This window comes from Salvelinus alpinus, chromosome 17 (assembly GCF_045679555.1).
Source record: "Salvelinus alpinus chromosome 17, SLU_Salpinus.1, whole genome shotgun sequence".
Classification (NCBI taxonomy): domain Eukaryota; kingdom Metazoa; phylum Chordata; class Actinopteri; order Salmoniformes; family Salmonidae; genus Salvelinus; species Salvelinus alpinus.
This window is the reverse complement of record NC_092102.1, coordinates 25,739,791-25,764,102: the sequence shown is the minus strand read 5'-3', so window position 1 is coordinate 25,764,102 and position 24,312 is coordinate 25,739,791. Positions and strand designations below refer to the sequence as shown.

Genomic DNA, 24,312 nt, shown 5'->3' with positions numbered 1-24,312 from the left:
TGTATTGTGTCATTATGATTATTATGGTTTATTATGTACGGTGTGCAGCCCAAATGGCACCCTATTCCCTATAGAGTCCACTACTTTTCCACAGAGCCCTATGCGCCTTGGTCAAAAGTAGTGCACTATATATGGAATAGGGTGCCATTTGGGATGCATTCATGGAGGTGATAGAAACAGGAAGGCCACTTTATCTGATGAGGGGGGAGCATACTTGACACGCCCACATAGTTGCTATAAATGTGGCGGCATCAGACAAACAGCTTTATTATAAGCAATACGAGATTAATTGATGTTTAGTTTCCTTTTGTTGGGTAAATTGTGTGACACCACTCACAAATACCTACTTTGATTGTCACATGATGATCAAATTAGAATGGAATTAATTTTGTTCGATGTGCGTTCACTAATTCTAAACTAATAACTGAACCAACTCATGAAAGCTGATTTTAATATTGTGTCTTGCCATTTCTAATATGTTGGTATGTGGCCTTATACAAGCACACAGTCATACAAAGTAGTATGTGAGCATCTAAATCTTGATTGGTAATTTGTCTATTACTGTCTATCGATACAGTATATAGATCATTGGTCTAGAGATGAATCGTTGAATACGGTGTTTTGGTGCTCTGCACAAGGGTTGGTGATCAGTGATCTAAACAGTGTGTGTGTTGGTTTTTTCCCCTCTCATCTAATGTCAATCCAGAGTGTGACTCCATCAGCAGCACAACACTGTGGGTTCAGCACCACAAGGAGGCCACTATCACTATGTCAATGGCAGCAGGGTCACACTGATTAGTGCACACTGTAGCAAAACATTTTCCAACAAAAGACAAAAAGAACTGTGTTTCTTATTGGACAATTTCAATTAGTAGTCCCTTGCTGTTTCAGTATGTTCTCTTCCTTATAATGCCAAGTGAATAGGACCCAGGAAACCCATGCGCTTACAAATACATGAACAGAAAGTGTCAGAAACCCACGGTGTCGTAACAACCCTTGTTGTAGGGTTTGACGTGCTGAAGCCATCCGTCGGAAGCTGATTATGTGTGTTTTAGTGCTGATCAGAGTGGAAAAGGGTACGGAACCTATTGCTGACCTTGCATGATCAAACCCAGTTAACGGGGTTAATGTACCAAACCCTGCACTCAAGGATGTAGCCTACCGCTACCAGCCCAGTGAGGCTCCACTCCACTCACCAGTCTCTGGTCAGTGTGCCTTGTCGGGATGTGCCCCCTCTGGTACGTCCCCTGCTCCAATCGGTGGCCTCGGTTGTCTCCAGCACCACCACCTGGGGGCGCTCCAAGAAGCCCCAGCCGTTGTGGACCCCCACGTGGAGCCTCCGCTCCTGGATGACCACCACCGCTGAGCTCTCCGGACCCGAGTGTTTCTGCAGGAGAGAAGAACAGATCCAATCAGGATGTATTGAGCCAAGGTAGCTCCTCATCCTTGCTGCTTAGCCACACACGTGAGCAGACACACACCCACACACTTGGAGTGAGAAGATCTCTAATTGCATGTTGTATAGATAATGAATAAGATCTAGCATAGATGGGGATTTAAATGACACATACATCTGTCAGGTTGTACAGTTGAGGCCATTAAACTATAAAAGTTGGATACAACTAGGCTATAAAACATTGCTCACAGACAGTACAAATGTATTTTTAGGTCTACAGAACCCTCTCTACAGCATTCCTCCTGGCACCACCCCAGGACACTGTCACCGTCCCCGTGTGATGAAACATGACGAGACGTCACCCTCACAGCCCGACTTCTCAGCCCATCTCACAAAGTCTCACACACTCTGAGGTCTCACTGATTCTCCACTGATTGCTCTGCTCTGCTAGTACTTTGACTCTCCTCTCTGTCTGCTCATTTCATCTGCTGCTCAGCCCCTTAGTGGAGAAGGGGAAAGACGAGAGCCCCATACATGTTTAAAGTAGTGGACCCTTTGCATATAATAGGAGGAGAAAGCTGTGAAAATGGAAACGGCAAACAAAAAATAAGATGATTACACTGTGCACAAAGGCATACAATAGCATACATTTTTTAATTGCTTTCTTGCGGCCCTGTTACAGCGTATACATTATCATAATAATAGCAATGATTCATAGTAATGTTGTGATTACGCAAATTGTAACTAATTAATAAGCTAATAATTATTTCAAATCAAACATCTGGGGAACCATTGGTTCTTTTTTTGCATTTTGTTTTTCGCGAGCTCTAATAACGTGACAATCAATCACAGATAAACCGTCATTACAAGCTACCGTATGAAATGAAAAATGTAAATGCGAATGAAGAAGTCAATGTGTTTAACAAACAAGTCAATCAACGGGCGGATTGGTTGTCAGCTGTTTTGGGAGTTTGCGCTGCAGCGTGGCACTTGCAGCTGCTAAGTAACGCGGAGTGAGCAGTGAGCGAGATGATTGACTGTAAACTCTCTAACCCTGGGTTCTGGGCCTAACTGCTGTTCCTGTGTTACTGCCTGCCTCCCCAGCTTCTGCCTCCCTCTATCTTTCTCATTGCCTCTCTCTCTCTCTGCCTAAACTGTCTCCATATCCACCCACACCTTCCCAATCCAATTAGCATATCAATTGAGCATCGGTATTATATGCAGCTGCAGAGCGTGCAGCCCACGTATCCTCATCATTCTCTCCATCTTCCTCTCTCCACCTCTCTTACTCTCTCTATCCCCCCCTCTCTCTCTCTCCCTCTCTTCGGCGGCAACAGTAAACATCTCTCGAGTCCATCTCTCTCAAGTGGCCGGGGAAGATACAGTAGTTGGGGCTTGTTAATCCTCAATGGGGAAATTATGTTTAACATCTGAAACCTTCCCATTTAGATCCGTCAATGCCTTTCGAGGGTCTGCGATAAGATAGACCCGAGGCACAAACACTGGAAAGTTGTGAGATACACTACATGACCAAAAGTATGTGGAAACCTGCTCGTCGAACATCTGATTCCAAAATCATGGGCATTAATAAGGAGTTGGTCCCCCTGTTGCTGCTATAACAGCCTCCACTCTTCTGGGAATGCTTTCCACTAGATGTTGGAACATTGCTGTGGGGACTTGCTTCCATTCAGCCACAAGAGCATTAGTGAGGTCTGGCTGAAAGCACAAAAATTACTAGAATGTCATTTTATGCTGTAGCACTAAGGTTTCACTTCACTGGAACTAATGGACCTAGCCTGAACCATGAAAAACAACCCCAGACTATTATTCCTCCTCCGCCAAACTTTACAGTTTGGGCAGGTAGCGTTCTCCTGGCATCCGCCAAACCCAGATTAGTCCGTCGGACTGCCAGATGGTGAAGCGTGATTCATCACTCCAGAGAACGCGTTTCCACTGCAACAGAGGACAGACAATTTTCACTCACTACGCGCTTCAGCACTCGGCAGTCCCATTCTGTGAGCTTGTGTGGCCTACCACTTCGTGGCTGAGCCGCTGTTGCTCCTAGACATTTCCACTTCACAATAACAGCACTTACAGTTGACCAGGGCAGTTCTAGGAGGGCAGAAATATGCCGAACTGACTCGTTGGAAAGGTGGCATCCTATGACGGTGCCACGTTGAAAATCACTGAGCTCTTCATTAAGGCCATTCTACTGTCAATGTTAGTCTATGGATATTGAAGGGGTGTCCACATACTTTTGGCTATGTAGTGTATGTGGACACCCCTTCAATCTCCATAGACAAGCATTGGCAGTAGAATGGCCTTACTGAAGAGCTCCGTGAACGTGTAGGCCACACAAGCTCACAGAACGGGCCTGCCGATTTTTGAAGGCCGTTATTCTCATTGAAAATACTGAAGGCCGTTATTCTCATAGCTGAATATGCAATATTTTTGGTTATGGAAAGATACTTTTGGCTATGTAGTGTCTTTCCATAACCAAAAATATTGAATTTTCAGCTGTTTGAAGCTGGTGTACAATCCTGAAAGTAAAAGACGCAAATACGAAACTTAGTAACAGGAAGCATAGAACAGATCTACCGCTTCTTAGACTTGCTTTCAATGAGAATAACAGCCTTCAGCAATCGGCGGTCCCGTTCTGTGAGCTTGTGTGGCTTACACGGTCACCGCGCTCTTCAGTAAGGCCATTCTACTACCAATGCTTGTCTATGGAGATTGCATGGCTGTGCACTCGATTAAGGCAGCCGACCCCGTACCTCTCTGATTCAGAAGGGTTGGGTTAAATGCGGAAGACACATTTTGGTTGAACGCATTCAGTTGTGCAACTGACTAGGTATCCCCTTTCCCTGAATATACACTGGCTCACTGTGCCTAGCTCGGGCCTATGGGACAGCCACAGTATGAGACACAGAGGCAGTCATTTTCTGGGCCATTGCCTGTTAAAAATAAAACGCCCATAAAATGTTACATACGATTCTTCTACACCTAAATCTCATTTGTTTTTTGGCATTAAAAAGCTTTTTTTTTTTTAAAGCATATGAGCCTATTTTGTTAAACGGAGTGGCTGCAGTTCCGGATTCTCTGGAAAACCGATTTGCCGTGGCTAAAGATACTGAGATTTGTATTTTTTGATATAGCTGGTGCCCACCTCCACTGCCTACGTAGCTGCTGCTCTGTGCTCCGCTGCTGCTTCCCCCTCCTTGAAAGGCGATGAACGCCTTTGTCTGGTGCAGCCTACAAACTTCATGTTGTACACAAAGTCCATGTTCTAACTAACTACGGCATTCCATGCTTCAGTAGGCTATTAAGCATAAGTGCGATTTCATGTTCTTATTCTCAGGAGAGGAGTTAGGCTACATGCAGCTATTTACATGTTGTACACAAAACATGATTAATTTCCCCCCCCAATGCAAAACTCAAGTCGTGAATTACATGCACCCATCTAGGCAGCATATCAAACAAGAGCAAGACACAGACACGCAGTCTAATTAGCAATTGAAAATGTATTTTTTCTTTGCAAACATTGGCTATGCAGAAGGCAGACAGGCAGTCAAAGTAGTAGTGTTATTCATCAGCGTCTCTGGCTAGTGGCTACGATATGGCAGCTACTACAAAAATCTGCCAACATCATCACACAAAACGCAGATTGTTTTTGCTCCAGTGCAATGTGTAGGGACTGCATCCTGCTTGTGCAACTGCAATATCCATTACAACAGATAGAGAAGGCTTTAGCCTTCATAATGGCCTTGAATGTTTAGCTGTGCAGAAAAATTAAGCAGACATAGGCTGGGTTCGAAAGCATCAAAACTGTGATGTATCATGGGTAAATTGTGGCTGACTGACTGATCTACAAATAATCTTTATTTTTGATGCAAGGTGATTTGTAGATCAGTCAGCCTCGACTCGCCTTTAAAGTCGGCTGCAATGTTGAACGTGTCCACAGGCTACATCATGGTTCAGAAGAGGGTAAGTAAAGAGAGAAACGTGAAGAGAGGTGGAGTGTGAACAGCAGCGACGTAGAAAAAAATGTGTGCCTAAAACAACCCGTGGAGAAAAAAGATTCCAGAGGGGTGGGGTGAGGGTGAAAACTCTGTATTCACAGCCACGGCCTTTGTTAAAACAACAGGCCCCATCCTCTAAATATCCATAACCTTTTTCAGTCAAATACAATTACCAACAGTCCTCATCACAAACATAGCATACAGTTCGAGTATGACAACCATGACAAGAAAATAATGCTGAGATACAAACAAAACAGCCGTCATTCTAATTACAATTCATATTCTATCTATGCTGGAGGCACCTCAACACTGTGATGATTTTTTTAAATCATTGCCTCTAAGTTCCTTCTGACAACAGAGTGGCGGCTAGCAGTATAAGTGTTACAAGAACCCCACAAATGATTGCTTTCAGCTACATTTAGATTACAATTATGATTATGCCTTCTCTGGAATCTATCTGTTCGCTCACTCTTTCAACATCTCCAGTGTGAGGAGATGACAGGAGATGGCACTGTTTTATCTAGGACAGGACTGTAATGAAGTGATTGAGGGAGAGAGAGTGCAGTCTGAAGCTTCTAACAGGCAACATCTGTTAAAACCCATCCCCTCTCTGTCGCTCCTTCCACACGCACCCTTCTCTCATATCTGTCTATCCCCCTCTCTCACTCCATCTGACACGCTTTCTTTCTCCTATATCCCTTCCTCCCTCCAACTCTGTCTATCCTCTGGCTGCTGCCATCACAGATTTGTTTGGCGATCCTAAAATGTCAATATTTTAAAGCTAAGAAGCTTACAGGGAACAATTAAATGGTCCCTAAGTTAAATGATACTCCATTTCCTCTGTCACAAAAGAGGGGAGTCGTCCGAGTGATGAGCGCGTAGCGTGGAGCACAGGCAATCCAGAGCTCAGGACACCCTGCAGCTCCTCTCGCTCTCTCCCCACTAGACCGCTTTTATGTATCATCTGTAAAAAATGGATCATCATGATGATGTAACCCGTGACACTTTGCTTCATGAAAGTCCAATATCTTGAAAATATTACTGCTGACATGTGACTTTATCAACAGTGGACTAATGAAAAAAGTTAATTTCCACTTTAACTGGCCAGCCACGGAAGATGTCCATGGGTCTCTATCGCTCGCTCTCTGAGAGTCACCATCCTTTGTTAACAGTGGTGGTAGAAATTGTGACCCGGTCTCATCATGCTACCGTGCGTGCATACAGCGTGGTAGACTAGTCGTAGACACCTGAGCACAGTGGACCAAGACGCTGTGACAGCGCAAATGTCTTAGTTATTTAAACTACCAGAATTACAGTTTGTTTAAAAAAAGAGAGAGTCTCATTTGCGCATATTAGGAGGCAATTTATTGCCATGCTTTGTTAACAGTGTAAACAAAGTTGTTGGTTGCTAGAGAGTAGGGTTGTTGTTGTTTTTAGCTTCCAATTAGTGCAGTAGCCCAGTGTGGGAGTTGTTCACAGAAACCAGAACATTCTGTTCAGTCAGGAGTTCAGACGAGGAGAAAATTAACTCTTCTACATTCCAGCTTTTTCAATGGCTGTGTACGTCTGTTATGTCGTGTCAAGAGTAAGAAAATGATGCCTTAATAGACATGGCCTTGGGGGCCACGAGAATAAATGCTTTTTCTCTGCAAAATACATAGGTTCTTAATGCTCCTTAGAAATCAGCGAGAGAAATAAACCCCCTCCTACAAGTCAAAGATAACTATATTAGAATAAGATATCTTATCTCTTCACAGGGGAAAAAAGGAAAGAAAGTGCAAGCTATACATTCATGCTGAGTGCTGTAGTGGTGCACATGAAGGTAACACCTCAGACCAACCTTGGGATGAGGCTTGAGACATATTAGCACTTTGCTTTCTTTCTCAGGGTTTCAATGTTTACATTTCGATTACAATTAAAAACAAATCCAGGATTTGAACATACATCTCGAATATTACTAGCCTGTTTCAACCCGGCATTTAAAAGGAGACCAAGGCGTTATCTCTGTTACTTATCGCCAGTGCAGAATCTTGTTGATTCAAATGTGTACAATGTACTCGCTTGGCAAAAATTGAAATATTTGGTAAGCAAAATGTACTTTTACAGAAAGAACTGTCAGTTGAATAACATGGAACTGACTAGAAAGTAAGGTAATTTAAACAAGGGAGAGAGCAGGCAGTGTGCAGAGTCTTGTGCTGTTCATTTTGAAGAAATTAAATGGGATCTTTAAGGAGAATAAATTGGTTTTTGAAGGTTATTTGTGTTCTGATGCTGCAGATGAAATAAGTGTGCAAGTTATTTGATTGGTTGAGTTGGGGGTTTTAGTCAGTCAGACAGAATGAGACTATAAAGTAGGACCGGAGTCTGGAGTACAGAGGATTTAATAACATGACATAATACCAGTCGTAACCATTCATACACACTTATGTCACCCCTAAATCATGTCTTTATGTTTTGGCACAGAGATGAACTTGATGTCAAGTGCAAAATTCAGCAAATACAAACTGTGATTAATATCAAACTGTGATTAATATCAAAGTTCAGCAAGCTGCAATGTATAGTGTTATAACACTATGAAGGCATGTGACATAACGAGTTGGGCTGAAAAGGCTGAGTCAACCCTGAATAAAATCCATATAAGAGCAATCTCAATAAGGGGTTAAGTCTCAGAGCATTCATCTGAAGAATGAAACAACTAAATTAATCTGAAATGTAAAATCAGCTAAATAATTTAATTGCTCCAGGGACTCAAAGGCTAATTATTTTAAAAATGTTTTATTTTTACACTAATCTTAAAGATATGAGAATCTCTGTCATTGCCGTGTGCATATATAAACGCATGCTAGCATGTGCTAGCATGTTCTAGCATGTGCTAGCATGTATGTGTCTGTGAGCATGCTATCATGGGTGTTTGTGCTAGTGTGTGTGTGTGCGAGCATGTTAGCATGTTTGTGTATGCGCATGCTAGCTTGTGCGCACGTATGCTAGCATGTTTGTATGTGAGCGCAAAACATGCTACCATATATGTGTGTCTGTGTGGCGGTGGAGGGAGATGCCCACGCTGTGGACGTTAGCTTCCTCACACCGAGGTGAGTCATCCTTCCCAGGAAACACAGTTGAACCATCATTAGCATGCTGTTGTCATCCGCCCACTCCTCTGCTCCTTAACACATTTTAACTGGCATATCGCTTCTGCTGATGAATCGCATTGCCCTCCTGGTAAAAACGCAGCCCACGATTCACTACCAGAAAATATTGAGTCACAAGTCGACCAATATAGCCAGCTTATAAAATTAGCCCACTTTTTTGTTGCTACCCTTTTCACCAGAGTATACTGCTTTAGTTAGGGTGGTTGGGGTTTCAGGAGGTACCCTATTCCCTGATTTAGTGCACTACTTTTGACCAGAGCCCATAGGGTTAAAGGTCACTTGAGATGGACAGCATTGAGTGTTCCCTGACGTTTCAAACAAACGACTCAACTTGACTAGACACTAAAATCACTGGCAGGAGAACATATTAACATAAGGAAATCTTTTAGGAGGTGGTAATGCCTATTGATCACACTCCTGGCCAGGAGGGTTCGGTCAATGGCGCCCACTCACGCCGCTTCCCTGATGCTCATTTGTTTTGACTGCTAAAGTGAGACAACACGCGCTTGAAGATGATTAAAAAGAGCCGGGTCCCAGACTGTCCCACATAGGTTCAGATGCCATTATAGATTTGAGTATTCTGCATTATAGTTGTTGATACAGAATGCTGAATCTGGACACCTGCTAACCTCAGCTCATTATTAGAAGGTTATTAGAAGGTTCAGATGTTTCCTAGAACACTCAGGTCTTCCCTTTGCATGTCTTTTTTTCCTCCATTGCTCATGTTGTGTAAAACAAATACCCTTCGGTGCAATAAAGGTTTCAATAATCATAATCATCATAGAACCCAGAGGAAGGAAGAGCTATCATAATGAAATAATAAACAGAACGTTCATGAAATAATAAACAGAACGTTCAGAGACTTTGTATGGGGGTGGCAGGTAGCCTAGCCATTAGAGACGCGGGCCAGCAAAGGGAGGGATCGTCGGTTTGAATCCCAGCTCCGACTGAAAAAATCTGGTGCGGAGTGAGCTGGCAAACGGAGAGTTTTGAGGGTATCATTCACTGCCCTTGAGTAAGGCACTTGCTACAATTGCTCTGGGGGCGCGGCACTGTGGCTGACCAATTACTTCAAACCGCTACGGTGTGTGTGTGTGTGTGTGTGTGTGTCTCAGGTGTTTGGGTTGTGAGCATGAAGATAAGTTTCTGTTCTCTGTAAGTTAATGGGCAATAAGGTATTCTTCTTATTGAATTTTTGGGGGGAGTAATATTTTAGTTATTCTTCTAGAGAGAGATAGCGAGGGGAGATAGGCTTTATAAACGTCCAATACAGACAGGCCTACTGTATTCAATCACACTGCTCGTTCTATAATCTGATTTGGAAGTTGTAATGATTAAGGATAGCAGGAGTCAGTTGGCATATGTAGAGGTGTACCGTACCCTAACCCGTCCAAGCATTCTCACACGGCAGAAAAAGAAAACGTTTCTGAATGACGTTTTCCTTTTGGGCTCTTTCTTTGGCACATAAACAGCAGGGGCAGTCCTACTTTGAGCGTGTTTCCTTTTATTCTGGAAATGAAAAACTTTATTGAGTTTTTGCTTTGCTTCTCGCAATTGATGAGATTTGCCTAGGGGCATGCAGTTTTGCCTGCGGCACGGTGTTTGTCCTCTTGCTTCTTTTTTCTTCCGCTCCCATTTCGGTCCTTTGATCGCTCGCCAAGACATTGGATACAAACATCATGGGTCCTGACTGAGACAATGGGCCTGGCCTGATTTACTGTTCTAGGTCTAGGAGCTCTGCTGGCTGTGAAAGCATCTAGGGGTAGATTAGACAAATACAGTTTAAGTGTCCCCAAGCCTAGGGCCTATGTTCAGGAGGACCAAATAAAGAGAACACTTTGATCGACTCTCTACCCTACCTTATCACAGAGGGTTGTAAGAGCCACCGAGTTCTATGGATTCCGGATGGCTCAAGCTGCAGAATGTAAAGACAAAATAGCCTGTCAACATAGCAGTTAGGCAAGTGTTGGCATTCTAATTGCACTACAACAAAGCCATGACATCTACAGTAGCTACAGAAAACCTAAAAAACAGATCCACAATGCCTTTATACTGTATGCCAAGTGAAAATGTGCATTTTCAATGTTGTTTTGCTCTCAATACAATGTATTTAAGAACTGTAAAGGGAGACATTTTGGAAAGAGAAAACAAAGACTCTCTCTTCCTTCACATCCACCGTTCTCCATTTGTGCTTTAGTCTGCCTTTTACTGAGCACTTGAGGCTGATGTAGCAGGTACGGTGTCAGCATCACCTCCCAGATAGCTGGATGATCACAATCTAGCACAAGGAGTCGCACTTCTCAAAAAGGTCACACACCCGTACATACATTCGCACACAGGTATGTACGCGCACAATCGCTAATTAAAGTCTGCCGTCACCCTCGATGCTGCATGTATTAGCACCTTCCTCAAGATGAGGTGCCGAGAGAGGCGTCAGCCCCACTGAAGTTTCACAATAGAACACATACTGAAGTCAATCTGACTGTTTTAACAAAATCCACATTACCCAGTTATGAAGACCAACAAAGGAACAAAAAGTTGTCAATGCTGAGGGAGATAATTAGTTTCTATAAAAGTGATTAATTTCATCACACCTGTCTTCCTAACTCACAAAAGGCAAAAGGAAGTATTTTTGTCCAACAGCCTTTCATTTGAGCCGTTGTGCCTCTTCTACTCTACCGGAGATGTGTTTCTCATAGTTTCATTTCAAAGTGAGCTAGGCCCAGCATGTGTAGCTTGGTAGACACCAGATTATTTTTCAACAAGACATGGTACTGTAGATAATCATGTTAAAAAAGGCTACCCCGGAGCCGCCCAAATCCCAATTGTCCAATCAATCTGGATATGCACGCTCACCTGTCCAATGACATCCTTGTTAGTGTCCTTCGAGCGACAACAATAGTTAGTTTGCTTCGTATGAGACACTAATGAGAAATCCATGTACCAGTGGGTCTTTTGTTATGAGTTGTTCTGTACAGTGCAGATTGGTGCATTGACTAGCATAAAGCACTTATAAAAAAACCTGAGAGAAATGTCAGAACTGATCAATGTATGAGTACATGAATAGCAGAGCAAAATACAGGCCTGCTAGCTTTGATTTTTAATCTCCCTCACTGTATTCAAGTTCACAGGTTCAAACTGTACTGACGGAACACTTTCTTTATGAAGTGGAAAAGCTTCAGGTAAAATGTCGCTTTAAATCTACTTAGAAGGTTACAGCCAGGTTATGCTCACCAAAGATGAACATATCGATACACTATCTTTTGTAATCCTTAACGGACATACATTCTACTAAACTGTCATTTCAGTGTGCGCACCAATGACAATGTCTGCCTGTGTCAGAGTTATGTGTGAAGGAAGATGACAGATTGAATGACCACCTATCAAACACATATCTTTAGAAGGTTTATGCCAAAATTGCCAATTTGCAAATAAATGCAAATAATACAGCACCAAAAGGCCAACGTTCTGAACAATCCAAAGTTCATGACACTATATTGCTCAGAGGGTGTACTCCAAAACCTGACGCACACTAGCACAGCCTCTAATGGCCAATATACTACAGTGAAGCCCTTTATAAAACATAACGGTGAGACGTGCCTTATCAAAACTGCACGTGGCTCAATACTGCTCCATCAGGAGGGAACAACAGCGGGGGAAGAGGCCGTGCTGAACACTGGGACAGAGATAAAGGGGACTGACAGCATCATGATATCAATTTATCAATTTTCTGCCGCACGTCACTTAAGATAGAGCAGATAGATAAATAGGACCGACACAACTGCACTGCGCACAGAATAGCGAGCGCATGGCTGCACCTGTCAAACATGGTTACGTCTCCTTAGACGAAGAGAATAGACAGGCCCTGATTTACTTTTGGTAAAAAAGGACTGTGTTTGTGACAAGTTTTCAAGGGCAAAAATTTAAGGAAGGTAATTGGCAATCCGTGTTTTGTATTGAGTGAGAAATGCCTCTTGCATGTGTGTAGATCTTTGTTTTGGTCGCACTGTGTGATGCGTTGTCATCTACTTCTACACGTGGCTGCAGACGCGTTACATAGAAACAACTAGTTCTTGCAAAGATGCTGGGAAATGCTAGATGTGCGGCAGCTAAGAACCTTCTCACACAGTACAAAAAATGTACATATCTTTCTATGTTTTATCAAATTTTTGTAGAACCACCTGCAACTGGACACAGACATTTATAATAGGCCAGGATGATACCAGTATCGCGATACTCGTTAGTATCGTGGCAAGGAAATAAAACACAAAGCGGATTTAACTTCTTTAGGAAAACAGTGAACCTTAGTTCCTTTTTTATGTCTCTATTTTGGTTTGGTCAGGGCGTGAGTTGGGCTGGGCATTCTATGTTTTGTGTTCTATGTTTTCTATTTCTGTGTGTTTGGCCGGGTGTGGTTCTCAATCAGAGGCAGCTGTCTATCGTTGTCTCTGATTGAGAACCTTACTTAGGTAGCCTTTTCCCACCTGTGTTTTGTGGGTAGTTGTTTTCTGTCTTTGTGTCTGTACCAGACAGGACTGTTTCGCTTTCGTTCTCCTATTTGTTGTTTTTGTTCGATTTGTTTTTTTGGATTAAATCATGAACACTTTAAACGCTGCACCTTGGTCCACTCTTCCTTCAGCCCACGAGAAACGTGACAGAAACAAACCTCGTTATGTTGTCATCCAGTCACATGTATTTATTTTCCAAGATATAGCACACAATATTTTACATACAGCAGGTTTTTAAAGGACCAAAGTATGGTCCTGCTTCGTGTTTTCATTTTTGCCATGGAAAAAATATTGCGAAACTGGCATCGTCACAGCCGCAATTTATAAGATACCTTTTTCTCCGAATCAAGAAGGAATACAGTACTGCAAAGAGCAGGTTAGTAGAATCTGTAGCTAGGATCTGAAAATATTCTGTTTGGAGGAATGGTCTAAGATCCCTCCCAACATCCAATCTCATAAAACAATTTTGAAAAAGGCCCAGTGTCGTTATCCTCGTAAGGGGAGGGTGCTAGAGTATTGAAAACAGGAGTGCCAATAATTTTGACCCCCATCTGTTTTGCATTTATTTTTATTACTTGTTAAATAAAATCTCTCTGAGCAAAATAAAATAACTTCACCATTTTTTGGAACATACAGAATAGCTCAGTATTTGTATTTATTTTATACACAGTCTTTTTTCCTCATCTCTATCAACGCTGCCAATAATTATGGACCCCACAGTACGTCAGAAAAACTAATAATTATTGTAAACGATCACAACAAACGGTGCCCCATGTGAGTAGCATCATTTCCACTCGGATCACGTAAAATGGTTCTTACCGTGTTGTGGCAGTCCATGCTGACATGCTGCAGCAGCTGGCTCTCAAACTTCTCCAGGGAGGGATGCAGAGAGATGGACAGCCTGTCCAGGAAGCAGGTGAGGCTCTTCACCATGTGGGGCTTCAACAGGGAATCTCCTAGAGGCAAAGTACAGGTAACTGCCAAAATAAAGGAAACACCAACATAAATAGGGCATTGGGCCTTGGCATAGATTCTACAAGTGTCTGGAACTCTATTGGAGGGATGCGACACCATTCTTCCATAATTTTGTGTTTTGTTAATGGTGGTGGAAAATGCTGTCTCAGGCACCGCTCTAGGGCAGCCCAGCCCCTAAAGTGACTCTTTACACTATATAGGTTTTGTCTTCTCAGGAATTCAGCCTTCTCTGTGATGCTCTCCACATCCTGTCACACCTCTGTGAAGTTTCTGTTGTCTTTACATCCTGTAGGTCTGATATCTGATTGGAAGTTCACTTTTACAGTAATACTATTGGCCAACAACTCCCGAGTTGGAATCCAAACAGCTCTGATGTTATGAAAGGGACTTCATTGTCTCTTCTCTATATTTTTGACATGCTGTGGTGAGATACACTCTCAATCTTCCTCCCTCTCTCCCCCCAGAGCTATGGGCCATTGGTCTTGCTATGGTCTCTCTCTCTCTCTCTCCACCCAGAGCTATATGGGCCATTGGTCATGCTATGGTCTCTCTCTCTCTCTCCACCCAGAGCTATATGGGCCATTGGTCATGCTATGGTCTCTCTCTCTCTCCCCCCAGAGCTATATGGGCCATTGGTCATGCTATGGTCTCTCTCTCCCTCTCCCCCCAGAGCTATATGGGCCATTGGTCATGCTATGGTCTCTCTCTCTCTCCCCCCAGAGCTATATGGGCCATTGGTCATGCTATGGTCTCTCTCTCTCTCCCCCCAAAGCTATATGGGCCATTGCTCATGCTATGGTTTCTTTCTCTCTCTCTCTCGCTCACTGATCATGCCTAGACTAATGCTTGTTAATGCCTTGTAACTTAAGCTTTATGCTTTGTATAATGTAATCATTCATTCATTCTAAAATATTATTAAATCTATTTGACTAAGTATTCCATTCTCAGACCCTTCTTGACATCCCTATTACCATAACTCAACTATAGTTACTTGCATATTGCTAAAACATCTTTATGGAGTCCGATAAACATTAGAATAGACTTTGTCATATTAATACATAGTCTTATTATAGGTCACATGAGGTATATACTGTATATAATATAGCCTATATGATAAATATTACTTCAATACACACACACACACACCATTTAAAAAGGCAATGCAGCCCCTATTTCAACGTAATTCCTGTTCTAGAGCAGCGATGCTCGTTTAGGTTTCACCTCCAAAAAATTACGAATTGGGATTGGGGAGGAGTTATAGATATCTTTGACCGAAGTCCCCACTTAGGGGATGCACTGTTGAGCACTACATCCCGAGGGGTCAGTGCTGATTGTACAGAGATTGTGACAGCTGGTTAAATGGCGTCCCTTGACAAGGCAAGAACAAGATGTATGTCAGGAGAAGTGCAGTATTATCAAAAGGAGAGTTATACTTGGAATATGGAGGAGGAATGCAGGGGAAAAGAGGCAGGAGGTCGTCAAAGAAAGAGAGGGAGGAATTACAGGGAGCTTGAGTCAGTGAAAAATGGCAGGGGAAAAAGGAGATGGTTTGTTAAAGAAGAATGGTAGAAAGTGTAAGGAGAGTGAGCTGAAAACAGGAGGAGAAATGGAAGTGAATGAGGTCAAAGTATAGGAGGTGGTAGGTGTGTTGAAGTTCCTGGAGCCCGAGGCTTGCACCAAGGGTCAGGATAAATGTGAGTCTGACAGTAGGAGGGAGTTAAGAAAGTAGAGGAATATGTGTCAAGGGGGAGGGATCCTGAGAGGAGTGGTTTGAGTAGTAGATCTGTACCAGTACAGAGGGGTAGGCCAACAAGTGATTATATGTTTCAGAGAGATTGGAATTTTGCATTTATAGTAATGGTTATCAACGGTCCTGCAGGGATGGAACGTAAGTCACAGAAAATAGAGGTTGTGGTGGCAGCTGCAGAGGTATTTGGGTGTGCGAGACTTGACATCAGAAAAGTTACACGGTGTGTTAAGTGGTGGTGTCCCATCCTTTCAGGCTGTTGGCCTGAAGTAGGACTAAATAGATTGAAATAGTGGAGTAGGGTGAGTGTAGTAGATGGTAGGGTATTTGTAAAAAAAAAATAAGAAAAAAATTAAGCAAAGTATAAGGGAGTTATACTCCAGTCTAGTAGGTGGCAGTAATGCAACATTTATTGGATGCAAACCGCTGTTTAACCTCAAAGAATGGATTGGAAAGGAACGTCGAGGGATTTCCACGTGGAGTGGAGAAACATCAACAATTAGGGCATTAACTTTTACTGCCTCAGAAACCCGGATCCGGGAGCACCCCCCACCCCCCCCCCCCCCCACTGACTAGCATAGCTAGCATAGCGTCACAAGTAAATTGTAGCATCTAAATATCATTAAATCACAAGTCCAAGACACCAGATGAAAGATACACTTCTTGTGAATCTAGCCACCATTTCTGATTTTTAAAATGTTTTACAGGGAAGACACAATATGTAAATCTATTAGCTAACCACGTTAGCAAAAGACACCATTTTTTTTACTCCACTATTTTTCCACTCCATCACTAGCTATCACCAATTCGACCAAATAAAGAAATAAATAGCCACTAACCAAGAAAAAACCTCATCAGATGACAGTCTGATAACATATTTATTGTATAGCATAGGTTTTGTTAGAAAAATGTGCATATTTCAGGTATAAATCATAGTTTGCCATTGCAGCCACCATCACAAATCTCCCCAAAGCGACTAGAATTACTACAGAGAGCAACGTGTATTACCAATTTACTCATCATAAAACATTTCATAAAAATAGACAAAGCATAGCAATGGAAAGACACAGATCTTGTGAATTCAGACAATATTTCAGATTTTCTAAGCGTTTTACAGCGAAAACACAATAAATCGTTATATTAGCATACCACATGTGCAAACGTTACCCCAGCATGAATTCAAGGCAACGGGAGCGATAACGTTATCATCACCAAAATATATTAATTTTTTCACTAACCTTCTCAGAATTCTTCCGATGACACTCCTGTAACATCATATTACCACATACATATAGAGTTTGTTCGAAAATGTGCATATTTAGCCACAAAAAAACGTGGTTATACAATGAGAATAGTAGCAAAACTGGCCCGAAAATGTCGGGCGCCATCTTTGAGAGTGATCTAGTCTAATCGATAACTAATCATAAACTTGACTAAAAAATACAGGGTTGACAGGAATCGAAAGACAAATTAGTTCTTAATGCAATCGCTGAATTACATTTCTAAAATTATCCTTACTGTGCAATACCGGGTCCGCCAAAGCGAAGCTACACAAAACAAAATGCCGATATATGCGTTTAACATTTTTCAACAGAACAGCGATTTATCATCATAAATAGTTCTTACTATGAGCTGTTCTTCCATCAGAATCTTGGGCAATGTATCCTTTCTCCGGTCTAATCGTCTTTTGGTCGAAAGATGTCCTCTTGTCCCGTCGAAATGGCCACTAACGTTCGGTATGTACAGGATAAGTGCCCAGCTCATGGAAGGACGTCACAAATAAATGCCTCAAAATCGCACTAAACGGATATAAATTGCTATAAAACGGTTTAAATTAACTACTTTATGATGTTTTTAACACCTATAACGGGTAAAAACATGACCGGCGATATATTACTGGCTAAACCAAGGCTTGGAAAGAGGCCAGTCCGACGTCCATTGTGCGTCGAGCGCAGGGACCGAAAGAAAGCTCCTTCCGGTCTTTGGTGTTTTATACAGGCCCTGATTGCGCAATCGACTCCATTCAAATTGTCACCACTTACTGACATCTAGAGGAAGGCGTAGGCAGTGTTTGTATCCTCATAGCATTCACAGGGACATTAAAACTGACCTGGGACCAGAGGCCAAGATTTCTGAAATCTCACTCCCTGTCAGGAAAAGTTCTGTAGAATGAGTTCTGTTCCACTCAGAGACATAATTCCAACGGTTATAGAAACTAGAGAGTGTTTTCTATCCAATAATAACAATAATATGCATATTGTACGAGCAAGAATTGAGTACTAGGCAGTTTAATTTGGCAATGTCAAAAAAAAAAAAGTGCTAACAGCTCCCCCTATTGACAAAAGGTTTTAACAGCTGTGTTTTACAGTAGTTGTGTAGCCTACCGGAGTGGACGCAACTCACATCCAACTGCTGATTGGGGTTTTCAATCATTCCGATTTTATTTAGATTGCTCAGGATCACCATAATAAATAGTTTTGCTTTAACTTGTCAGTGTATTTGGTCATTTTTACATGAACTGTGTAATTTAATAAAGGACAGAAATATTTATTGCGAGCAGTGCATGGTCGCATTCACTGGTCAGAGCAGGAGAAGCGCGCCATGAAATTCCAAACGGTCTAAACCATTGGCTTTTGAGACTAGATTACAAATCCAAAGCTGCATTACATTAATTGTCTAAATGCCATGCTACTTTCTAAAGATAAATATTGACATAGTACTAGCTAAAAACATTTATCTACAAAAACGACAAGTTAATCAGTGGGTGATGGTGATTTCAGATAGAAATTGCCCCCACCCATGATAGTGGGTGGTAGATGCTCTGTCTGCCCTTTTGGTTCAGCTCAGGTGCACACATGCACAAATATGGCCACTCAGTTTAGAGAAGTAATTTCAGACTGATCCAGCTTAGAGGGCCATCCCATCATCAGCATATATTCATTTAAAATGACAAATGTTTTCATGCAAAACATTTGCGGATCGAATCATATCACATCAATTCGTACCCTTAAACTGAATCGCACCGAATCGTTTCAAACTAAAACATACCGTTCCTGTATCGGAACCCATGTATCTAGATGCGTATCGAATCGTTCATGAAAGGAGAGATGCACATCCCTAATGGATAACTATTGAAAAGTTTAGAGACATGCGTTGTTCTACATTGTAATGGACACGGTGCAACCTTTGGTAGTTAGGCTGTTGGCAGGCCTCAGCTGCAGTACAGCAAAGTGAAATCCGCCCATGCTCATGGTTCTCACAGGGGAAGTGAAATGATAGGCTGCAATGACTTTGCTCATGACATGTAACAACACCGAGAGCATCGGACACGAAACACCAATACAAATGTAACAACAGCTAAACAAAATAGATAAACAAGTTCCTTGAATTTTCTTTTGCTGGTGCCTTTTCATTATAGGACGGACACTTGTGGTTTCAAGCGGCACCAATCAAAGTAGTGCAGCGTCAAAACCACATATCTTGGGGTGATATTAGTTTGCACCCTTTATTTTAATTTGCTCCATGGCTCAGGCGGCCAATTCGACCCAAGGCTGTTTGTCTCAGCTCAGTTGCGGAGTGGAAGAACTCTGCAGCTGTTTCTGAATAATAAACAATGCCATGCTGGTGAGTGGTAACATTCAAATAAAATCCAGCAATGAAACCAAACGTTGTCTCAAAGGGAAACACACATCATTGACACAGATACCCATGAATATCCCACTTCGGATTTCCCACTTCAAACTCAAATATATACTTTGACAAAAAAAGTGACTTATTGACTTAAATCATTGTGCGACAAAAATGGTAAAGCTCCAGGCATTGTCTTTCAGTTAAAAAAAGGAATTTCTGCTGGTACTTTAAACCTCCTATGCTCCTTTGAGTCCCCTCTTTCAAAGTCACTGAGATCTCATGGTAGCCAACATAATGGACAACTCAGCATTTTTATACATGACCCAAAGTATGATGGGATGTTAATTGCTTAATTAACTCAGAAACCACACCTGTTTGGAAGCACCTGCTTTCAATATTTTCAATGGACACTTATATCCCTCACTAGCTTTAAGCACCAGCTGTCAGAGCAGCTCACAGATTACTGCACCTGTACATAGCCCTATATCTATAATTTAGCCCAAACAACTACCTCTTCCCCTACAGTATTTATTTATGTATAAATTTTGCTCCTTTGCACCCCATTATTTCTATTTCACACATTCTTCCACTGCAAATCTACCATTTGTGTTTTACTTGCTATATTGTATTTACCTCGCCACCATGGCCTTTTTTTATCCTTTACCTCCCTTATCTCACCTCATTTGCTCACATTGTATATAGACTTTTTTTTCTACTGTATTATTGACTGTATGTTTTGTTTATTCCATGTGTAACTCTGTGTTGTTGTATGTGTCGAATTGCTATGCTTTATCTTGGCCAGGTCGCAGTTGCAAATGAGAACTTGTTCTCAACTAGCCTACCTGGTTAAATAAAGGTGAAATATAAATGTATTTAAAAAAATATATATATATAACTCAAGTGTTTCCCTTTATTTTGGCAGTTAACTGTAGCTACATGGAATCAAGTGTAACAGTGACTCTCCATTTTAATTTGTTTTAATCATGTTTAATGAAGTTCCTGTTAGCCAGAGCTGACTTTATGTACAATTAAGTCTGTGTCGGTCCTCATACTCATGTTCACAAAATGGATGTTTGGGGTATATTTGAAACTTCTTTGTTTTCGGTTTGAAGGACTCCAATGCTAGGATATCTGCACTGTTGAACTGGTACACAAACAGTACATCTCATTGATAAGACAGAGCATGCCCTGATGTCCTATGTGTAAAGTATACAGTCGTGGCCAAAGGTTTTGAGAATGACACAATATTAATTTTCACAAAGTTTGCTGCTTCAGTGTCTTTAGATATTTTTGTCAGATGTTACTATGGAATACTGAAGTATAATTACAAGCATTTCATAAGTGTCAAATGCTTTTATTGACATCTACATGAAGTTGATGCAAAGAGTCAATATTTGCAGTGTTGACCCTTCTTTTTCAAGACCTCTGCAATCTGCCCTGGCATGCTGTCAAGTAACTTCTGGGCCACATCCTGACTGATGGCAGCCCATTCTTGCATAATCAATGCTTGGAGTTTGTCAGAATATGTGGGTTTTTGTTTGTCCACCCGCCTCTTGAGGATTGACCACAAGTTCTCAATGGGATTAAGGTCTGGGGAGTTTCCTGGCCATGGACCCAAAATATCAATGTTTTGTTCTCCGAGCCACTTAGTTATCACTTTTGCCTTATGGCAAGGTGCTCCGTCATGCTGGAAAAGGCATTGTTCGTCACCAAACTGTTCATGGATGGTTGGGAGAAGTTGCTCTCGGAGGATGTGTTGGTACCATTCTTTATTCATGGCTGTGTTCTTAGGCAAAATTGTGAGTGGCCCACTCCCATGACTGAGAAGCAACCCCACACATGAATGGTTTCAGGATGCTTTACTGTTGGCATAACACAGGACTGATGGTAGTGCTCACCTTGTCTTCTCCGGACAAGCTTTTGTCCGGATGCCCCAAACAATCGGAAAGGGGATTCATCAGAGAAAATTACTTTACCCCAGTCCTCAGCAGTCCAATCCCTGTACCTTTTGCAGAATATCAGTCTGTCCCTGATGTTTTTCCCTGGAGAGAAGTGGCTTCTTTGCTGCCCTTCTTGACCCCAGGCCATCCTCCAAAAGTCTTCGCCTCACTGTGCGTGCAGATGCACTCACACCTGCCTGCTGCCATTCCTAAGCAAGCTCTGTACTGGTGGTGCACCGATCCCGCAGCGGAATCAACTTTAGGAGACGGTCCTGGCGCTTGCTGGACTTTCTTGGGCGCCCTGAAGTCTTCTTCACAACAATTGAACCGCTCTCCTTGAAGTTCTTGATGATCCGATAAATGGTTTATTTAGGTGCAATCTTACTGGCAGCAATATCCTTGCCTGTGAAGCCCTTTTTGTGCAAAGCAATGATGACGGCAAGTGTTTCCTTGCAGGTAACCATGGTTGACAGAGGAAAAACAATGATTCCAAGCACCACCCTCCTTTTGAAGCTTTCAGTCTGTTATTCGAACTCAATCAGCATGACAGAGTGATCTCCGGCCTTGTCAAGACTCACACCTGTGTTAACGAGAGAATCACTAACATGTCAGCTGGTCCTTTTGTGGCAGTGCTGAAATGCAATGGAAATGTTTTTGGGGGATTCAGTTCATTTGCATGGCAAAGAGGGACTTTGCAATTAATCTGATCACTCTTCATAACATTCTGGAGTATATGCAAATTGCCATCATACAAACTGAGGCCGCAGACTTTGTGAAAATTAATATTTGTGTCATTGTCAAAACTTTTGGCCACGACTGTAGTGTGGACTCACAGCTTCATTCTTTGTAATGCGTTTCTAAAGAGTTTACTTTGCCACGGGTAGCTGCATACACACCACAGCTACAGCTGAATCACTTGCCCATCGATTGAACTAAGCCAACAGTGTCGGCCCTGAACTATTTATGAGATTGGCCTGAGTACCAGTGCCTAAGATCCCACAACTCAGGTTCTGTCTGGACTGTGGATCCATATTGGAGGTAAAACACTAGTTAAAAAAAAATTAAATTAAAAAAGTATGAGGGACAATGGATAAGCTGTGATTGTCAGTGAAGCTGCTTGCCGCCGTGTACTACAGCAATCACCTCTTTCAAACACCTCAGATACCAAATCTCGGGTGATTATACTCGTCTCCAGTACAAAGCGGCAGCGAATGTGAATGAACTAAATGCAGGTCCAACATCCAGACAGTGGCAGCTTACTGTAGGTCGGTATGCTTATAGACCCAGAACAGGAAAGGGAGGATTAAGCTACCCAAAACCTTCCACGGACTCATCTTATAATAAACCCCACACTGTCAAACGGCATTACTGTACATCCTTGTATAAACTTGGTTTTACGCAACATTTCAACTTTGGAGGATGATTTTTTTTAAAGTGTGTTGAGAGATAGCCTCCTTGAGAAATCCTGTGAAGACAACTACCTACGTCACAAAAGATGAAATGAGAACGCTGTTGCGAAATCCTCCCGCTGTCGAACATAGTGGGCCGAATGGAGAACGCATTTCAAATCATTCCATTTTGAGTGTGTGACTTTCGATTAACGCCCAAATGAGAGCAGCTGATTGTCTATTAAATGTTTACATTCCCAGCGCCTCTGATTAGTTTTTTCAATTTGGAGACGGTGCTAAGTGGTTGAAGGATTACCTCCAGATTGCACTATGGGATTCTTTCAAATGGCTTTACTGAGGTGTTTTTCAGTCAAATATTTATATAAATTCAGCAGAAGATTACATTACAAAAGCTTTTAAAATGAGTTTGAACTAAGGTAAGCAAATGCATTACTGGATTAACAAAGGAACTGTCGGTAGTTTTATTTTTGTTAATCAGTTTTTATTTTTGTTTTCCGGTTTGATGTTTTGTTAGTTGGTGTGCGGAAATCCTCAAAATATATTGGCCCGCCAAGTTACAACATCACATATATTGAGACGTGACATAGCTTGACAATGGGCCGCCTACTGCAAATAACAACAATGTTAATTGTATGAGGGAAACACTGGCCTGCGGTTTCCACTGTAGTCTTACCAGTAGGGGAGGGCGTAACCCCAGGGATGTTCTCATCTCCAGACACCAGCATGTTCTGGGGGAAGAGGTGCATGGCAGGGGCTAGAGCAGGGTGAGGCTTCAAGCTGCACACCAAATGAGCACCATCGATGGGCGTCAACAGCTTGTTCTCTACACAGACAGAAAAAACACACAAAAGGAATATTGATTAAAACAATGTGTTATCGCAAGAACTTTCATATTACTGGCAATGTCACCAGAGGACTTAATGTTCCGCCACTCTGTAAATTAATATATGATTCCAATCAGCTTTATAGGGGACATGGAGTATTGCCTGTCACGCGCTCCTCACAAACAAAAGCCAAAACCTAATTTGGACGCCTTTCCTTCCAGTTCTCTGCTGCCTGCGACTGGAACGAATTGCAAAAATCTCTGAAGTTGGAGACTTTTATCTCCCTCAACAACTTTAAACATCTGCTATCTGAGCAGCTAACCGATCGCTGCAGCTGTACATAGTCCATCGGTATATAGCCCACCCAATTTACCTACCTCACCCCCCCCATACTGCTTTTATTTATTTACTTTTCTGCTCTTTTGCACACCAGTATCTCTACTTGCACATGATCATCTGATGATTTATCACTCCAGTGTTAATCTGCTAAATTGTAATTATTCGATTTATTGCCTACCTCCTCATGCCTTTTGCACACATTGTATATAGATTCTCTTTTTTTCTACCATGTTATTGACTTGTTTATTGTTTACTCCATGTGTAACTCTGTGTTGTTGTCTGTTCACACTGCTATGCTTTATCTTGGCCAGGTCGCAGTTGCAAATGAGAACTTGTTCTCAACTAGCCTACCTGGTTAAATAAAGGTGAAATAAAA

The 24,312-nt window shown here is 42.1% G+C and overlaps 1 protein-coding gene across 1 annotated transcript in view; it reads right to left on the bottom strand.

Annotated features, from left to right (window-relative positions):
* Window positions 1-24,312, bottom strand: part of nphp4 (nephronophthisis 4) — a 214,315-nt gene that overhangs the window by 128,612 nt on the left and 61,391 nt on the right. The window contains exons 5-7 of the mRNA XM_071348201.1: window positions 23,447-23,596; window positions 13,892-14,028; window positions 1,197-1,387 (exon numbers count right to left, since the gene is read on the bottom strand). Of these exons, the coding sequence (XP_071204302.1) occupies window positions 1,197-1,387; window positions 13,892-14,028; window positions 23,447-23,596 (478 nt within the window). The remainder of the gene's footprint in view (window positions 1-1,196; window positions 1,388-13,891; window positions 14,029-23,446; window positions 23,597-24,312) is intronic.